Below are 6,000 nucleotides of genomic sequence, written 5' to 3'. Positions count from 1 at the left end.
TCCGTCTGTATCTGGAAGTCCCACAGGATCTTAGCTCGGTCATTCTCCACCACCCTTGGGGGCATCTCCCATTTTGACCTCGGGACTTCCAGGTTATACTCAGCACAGATGTTCCTGTACACTATGCTACACCACTTGGTTATGGCGTTCCATGTATGCCCTGCCTGCTAGCATCTTTCACCCTGCTGTTATGTGCTGGATTGTCTCTGGGGCATCTTTACACAGCCTGCACCTGGGGTCTTGCCTGGTGTGATAGACCCCAGCCTCTATGGATCTTGTACTCAGAGCTTGTTTTGGGGAAAAATTCTCATCAACATTAGGACCAAATTAACTTACAAAGTTTAGCTTTTAAAACAAAAGGGATATATATTTATGTAAATGTATCATATGCATATTGTATGTGTCTGGACTAATCAGGTGAAGCTGGCCTACCAGGAGTCAGAGGTGGTTGCTCTGTTGAAGAAGATCCCTCTGGGTCTGATAGAGATGTCCGCCATCAGAGAGCGAGCAGAGCAGCTCCGGGATGGAAACTTTTGTGATTACAGACCTGTGCTACCTCTCATGTTGGCCAGCTTCATCTTCGATGTACTGTGTACCCCAGGTATGCACCGGTAATCTTTATTTTAATGGTGGTTTTCATGTGTTTCACTTGAAATAGTCAAAGCAATTCTAGTTTTCTTGTCATATGTGTTTAGGATGTAAACACAACCATGCCATTGTCTCATGGCTGCTTGCCCAAAGAAGATCAGATATTTTCTTAAAAGTCTCAATCAAATCCTTATACTAAGGTTTTAGTTTTATTATATGTATTCAGCTTTTTTTGCTTTTATTTGACAGTTGCGATGGACACAGAAATGATGGGAAATTGTTAATCGCTTAAACAGGATTTTTAACTTGATTCAAATACAATAAAATAAAAATAAATAATACAAGACTAAAGAATTCTAAGTATTCTGTTAAATTGCCTTTAACTATGTAATATGAAAGTGAATATCTCTTGGCCACCAGCTTTATTTGTAGTGTACTGAACGTTGAAGCTTTGTGTTGAATGAATGAAGAAGCTCATATTGTCTTTTTTGGAACAGACTGAGGAATTTTAAGGGAGATTGACTGAATTTATGTCCCTTTCACTTTTCTCCATACTGTTTTGTGCAGTTGTGTCTCCAACGGGTTCCCGTCCACCAAGCCGCAACCGCAACAATGAGATGCCTGGAGATGAGGAGCTGGGTTTTGAGGCTGCTGTTGCTGCACTTGGTAAATTTATTCACCAATTGATTGGTTTCGTTCCTCTCAGTGTTTATCAGTATCTTCTTCTCCATCCTCACTACTTGTTTTCCTGCTCACTGTTTCTCACAAATGTTCAATTGTAACCTTTGTTTTGTGTCCACCCTCTGTGACTGCAGGTATGAAAACCACAGTCAGCGAGGCAGAGCATCCTCTGCTATGTGAAGGAACTAGACGAGTGAAGGGTGACCTGGCCCTGGCTCTCATGATCACCTATAAGGACGACCAGAGCAAGCTCAAGAAGGTAACAGCTACATTATAGTATTTCAGAACATGTACAGAAGATGTCCCGTCCAACCGCATATCAATTCTACACCTGTTACAGTCACAGAATTTGACTGTAACAGGCCAGTTTATTCATTTAATACATTTTTTTTAAAACAAAGAAAGAAAATAGTGCAAAGTAATTCATTGACCAGTAACTGGATGTAACTGGAAAAAACTATACTAATTAAAAGGTGAGTGGTTCGATCCCCAGCTCCTTCTGTCTGAACGTCCAAGTTTCCTTAGGCAAAATACTAATTGCTCAAATTGTGTAAAAAAGTGAGTGAGTGCTTTTAAGCACGTAATACAGGCCTTTCACACAGGAGCTGCTCTCTGAAACACATTCATGTCTATTTCTTGCACAGTGAAGGAAAGCTTCACTTTGCTTGTCTGAGTCCGGTAAACACTGGCACAGGTTAACATGCATCTGGTTGGTTAACATCTGTCCTCTCTATCCAAAATGTGAACATTGGCATCCTCGAAAGAGTGACCTTTATCCTTAAGATGCAGATGGACTGCTGAGTCTTGTCCTGTGGAGGTGGCTCTTCTGTGTTGTGCCATGCGCTTGTGAAGTGGCTGTTTGCTCTCTCCGATGTAGAGGTCTGGGCATTCCTCGCTGCACTGTACAGCATACACCACATTCTTAACAATGTGGTGTATGCTGTACAGTGCAGAGAGGACAGACGGTTTGAAAGAGGAGTGAAAGAAGCATCTATGTCCACTGTGAGCGACCATCTTTGAACAGAGGCGGGGGTTTACGACACCAACTCTCTGCCATCTTTAAAGAAGTCCAGACGCTTTTCTTTGCAAGCTCCTTTGACCCATGGAGGAGAGCTATAGATGGTCAGACAGTTGTGTTCTTACATTGAGTCTGACGTTTGATTACTTTGCTAACAAGTTTAACAGGATATTTCCATTCTCAGGTGTCTGATACCCTTCGACACTCATCAAAAGAATTTTCATCTCTTCTTTCTTTCTCTGATAATGATATTAGGCAATTAATTAGTACAAAGAATGTTAGATGTACATCTTTTTTGGGTACAATAACATTGGCTCAGGAGCTAGACCAGGTCACTGATCTAAATGGTGGTGGTTCAATCCCTGGCTCCCCTTAGTCTGCATGCCAAATATCCGGAGCAAGATATTAACCCCAAGTTGCTAATGGTAGTACTTAAATGGCAGACAGTGCTTGTGTGAATGGGTGAATCTGGCATGTTGTATAGAGCGCTTGTAGTACTCCAGAAAAGTAGAAAAGTGCTAAATAAGAATCAGTCCAGGCCATTACAAGGTTCTACTTGTATAAGGTAGGTAAGGATTTTCCTTGGAGTAAATTGTGACTATCACCAGATAATGTTCACACAACTAGATAGAAGTATGTAAAGATGTGCTTTAACCAAGCACATTGATTGAACGCACCCATCTAAGATTTTTCTGATTTCCACACTTTGGTATTTCATGTTGCTCATGTGGATTTCTGTTGTAGGGTGTATGCAAAGTGTAAGTGTTTTCTTACTCTCTGTATCAATGTGTTCTCTCTTTCCTGTCCACCCTCCATGCTCAGATATTGGATAAGCTATTGGACAGAGAGAGTCAGACCCACAAGCCCCAAACTCTAAGCTCCTTCTACTCAAGCAAGCCAGCAGCTGGCAGTCAGCGTAGTCCATCCAAACATACATCCTCCAGCCACAGTGGAGTGGGTGGGGCCACAGGAGTGGTCTCCAAACATGCTACGTCATCTTCCTCAGCATCTACTTTGGTGGCTTCATCCTCAAGCTCTTCCTCTGCTCTGACAATTGGCGGAGAGGGGGTGGCTCCTCAGGCTGATCTGAACCCAGTGCCAAATAACACAGCAGGGGAGAGTGCCGCTGAGACCAGGGAGCATGGTAAGAACCCCATTACCACGTCTCTTGGTTTCCACCTTTGTGTTCTTGTCATTCTCCAGGCACAAACATCCACTTGTTTTAGGTTTTTCCGCATGTTCACTATAACTATATTAAAAAAAAAAGTATAAAAGCTGTAAACAAGTGCTGCATGCATTTCACACACACACACACACACACACACACACACACACACACACACACACACACACACAGCCACAGACCAGTACATACTTACTTGTCTGTGTACGGTCAGAACCAGCAAACTCTTTCAGCAGTTAGGTCGCTGGTTGCTAGTCCACCACTGTTCCTTCCTTGGACCACTTCTGATAGGTTCTGACCACTGCAGACCAGGAACACCCCACAAGAGCTGCAGTTTTGGAGATGTTCTAACCCAGTCATCTTAGCATCATAATTTGGTCCTTGGCAAACTTAGAATAGAATGGAATAGAATAGCCCTTTGTCATTGTACATATACAACAAATCTGTGGGTGCTCCACCCGACTACTACCCAAGAAATATGGATAACAAAACAGTAATATAAATAACATAAACCATGGTATACATAACAAAGTCTAAATATGAATAACGGAACAGAAAGACTGAAATCTAAATAACAAAAGGAATAAAAAGCACACTGTATAATAAAGTGCACACAGTAAAAATGAGGCTGTGTAGTTACAAGGTGGCTTGAGTGTAGTACAAAAGACTTCAGTGGAGTTCAGTAGTGGCATTTGGATGTTGTACACAGTCAGGTTTGAGTTTCCTGAAGGATGAGTGTTACTCAGGACCATGTGTCAGAGTGAATGAGAGTGTGTGGTGGGGAATGGAGATCTGTGGCTGTTTGCTGTCCTAAACTTGCTAAAAACCTTTTTCTGCTTCTACCACATCAAAATGTTCAACTGCTCCCCGGCTGTGTGCGCGTGCATGTGTGTGTAAAGAGATCTCATGATCTGTCCTCGCTTTTTCAGATGGGCCTTCATCTTCAAGTGACCAGCAGAATGACATCGCTTCATTTAAGGAGGCCACAGTGCCCAGTCGGTTGGCACTGGGGGCACGCTGTGGATATAGTCAACGCTGCTGGGGCTCACCTGTACGGCAGAAGAAAAAACACACTGGTACAGTGTTACTAATATTAAGACTGCTATTATTATCTATACTTTTTTACGCCGAATACTGCTTTCATTTGTTCGGAAAAAATGTTGCTTTATGAGATGGGTACTTTTGATTATTGGCCTATTTAATATGTATAAGTGGTACTTTTTTCAGGCCTTAAACCTTACTGAAATACTCCACACTCTTATGTTATTTATATATGTGTGTGTATGTGTATATATATTAGGGGTGCAACGATACACAAAATTCACGGTTCGATACTTTGGTGTCACGGTTCGATATTTTTTCGATATAAAAAAAATGGTCATGCCTTTTTAATTTGTCATTTATTAAAATTATAAATATATATTTTAACTCAAAAGTACAGTTTTTAAATTTAATGTTGCTGAAACAACAAAATAATAAAAAAAAAATAAATCGATGATCGAGAAATCACTCATCTTTGGAAAAGAGAGTTTATTACAGAGAAATGGCTCTTTCCAAAATAAAAGCTATACTATCCGCTTCTTCTGGGCTATATTCTCAGCAGCATACTAAACATATCAGGTCCCCATAAGGAGAATCCTGTGCTAACGGCTGTCTAAATGACTCGGGTAAAGTTTGTAGCATGCGTGCTTGTTGTTTTTGTCTGCTTCCACTTGTCTTTGCACTAGGATGATGTCGGCATAAATGTGCAGTCATATTCGTTGTGTTCCCACTAGTGCTGTCAGCTAGGGCTGGGCCATATTATACCGTTCACGGTAATACCGGTATAATGTTAGGCAACGATAGGAAAATGAAACATTTTTTTGCAGAACATACAAGCGGCCGTCATTATTGTCGTATTTGTCGGACTAAGATGCTCTTAAATCTGGGAGTAATCTGGGTCCTAAACTCCGTAATCCTTCAGGTCAAACAACACTGCAGCATCACTGAGAGTTAAAAACTGTCTAAATTCTTTCATGTTTAATAAAACGATCAGCATTGCTGCTTTACCAGGTGTAACTATGAAGTTTAACTTCCAGGCATCCATGAAAACAAAATGTATTACATTTAACGGAGTTAGAAGTTAGCAGGAAGCTAGCGGAAGTTAGCTCGCTAGTTTCGCTAGTTACCTAAGCATGATATAGCATGTTCTGACTGATATTTCTGAAAAAAATCAAACGTACAGCTCTGTTATCACTTCCAACATAAATGAAGACAGGAAACTAAACAGCAGTGACGTTTGTAGGGTTACTGAAGTTGGGCTAGCTGGTATATAATGATGTGCTACGTGATCGCTAGCGACACAGCTATGTTAGCATAACATAAACAGTGAAGCTGGAGGACGAACACTAACGCTTTTCCACTTATAAAAGTTAACGTGAAGGTTCCTCATGGTTAGAGACAAATGCAATCGCATGGCAGGATGCTGTAAACGGACCAAACTTCAGTCAGGAGAACAACTGAGATAATCCATCCACAATACGAGGTCAGT

General features: G+C 41.2%; 1 protein-coding gene across 1 annotated transcript in view; it reads left to right on the top strand.

Moving 5' to 3' along the window:
* zswim8 (zinc finger, SWIM-type containing 8) overlaps nt 1-6,000 on the top strand; it is a 65,574-nt gene that overhangs the window by 30,732 nt on the left and 28,842 nt on the right. Inside the window, exons 13-17 of the mRNA XM_076891953.1 lie at nt 418-601; nt 1,156-1,254; nt 1,404-1,528; nt 3,110-3,431; nt 4,400-4,546. Of these exons, the coding sequence (XP_076748068.1) occupies nt 418-601; nt 1,156-1,254; nt 1,404-1,528; nt 3,110-3,431; nt 4,400-4,546 (877 nt within the window). The remainder of the gene's footprint in view (nt 1-417; nt 602-1,155; nt 1,255-1,403; nt 1,529-3,109; nt 3,432-4,399; nt 4,547-6,000) is intronic.

Source organism: Maylandia zebra, linkage group LG13 (assembly GCF_041146795.1).
Source record: "Maylandia zebra isolate NMK-2024a linkage group LG13, Mzebra_GT3a, whole genome shotgun sequence".
NCBI classification, from domain to species: domain Eukaryota; kingdom Metazoa; phylum Chordata; class Actinopteri; order Cichliformes; family Cichlidae; genus Maylandia; species Maylandia zebra.
This window is presented reverse-complemented; position numbering and strand designations above follow the sequence as displayed.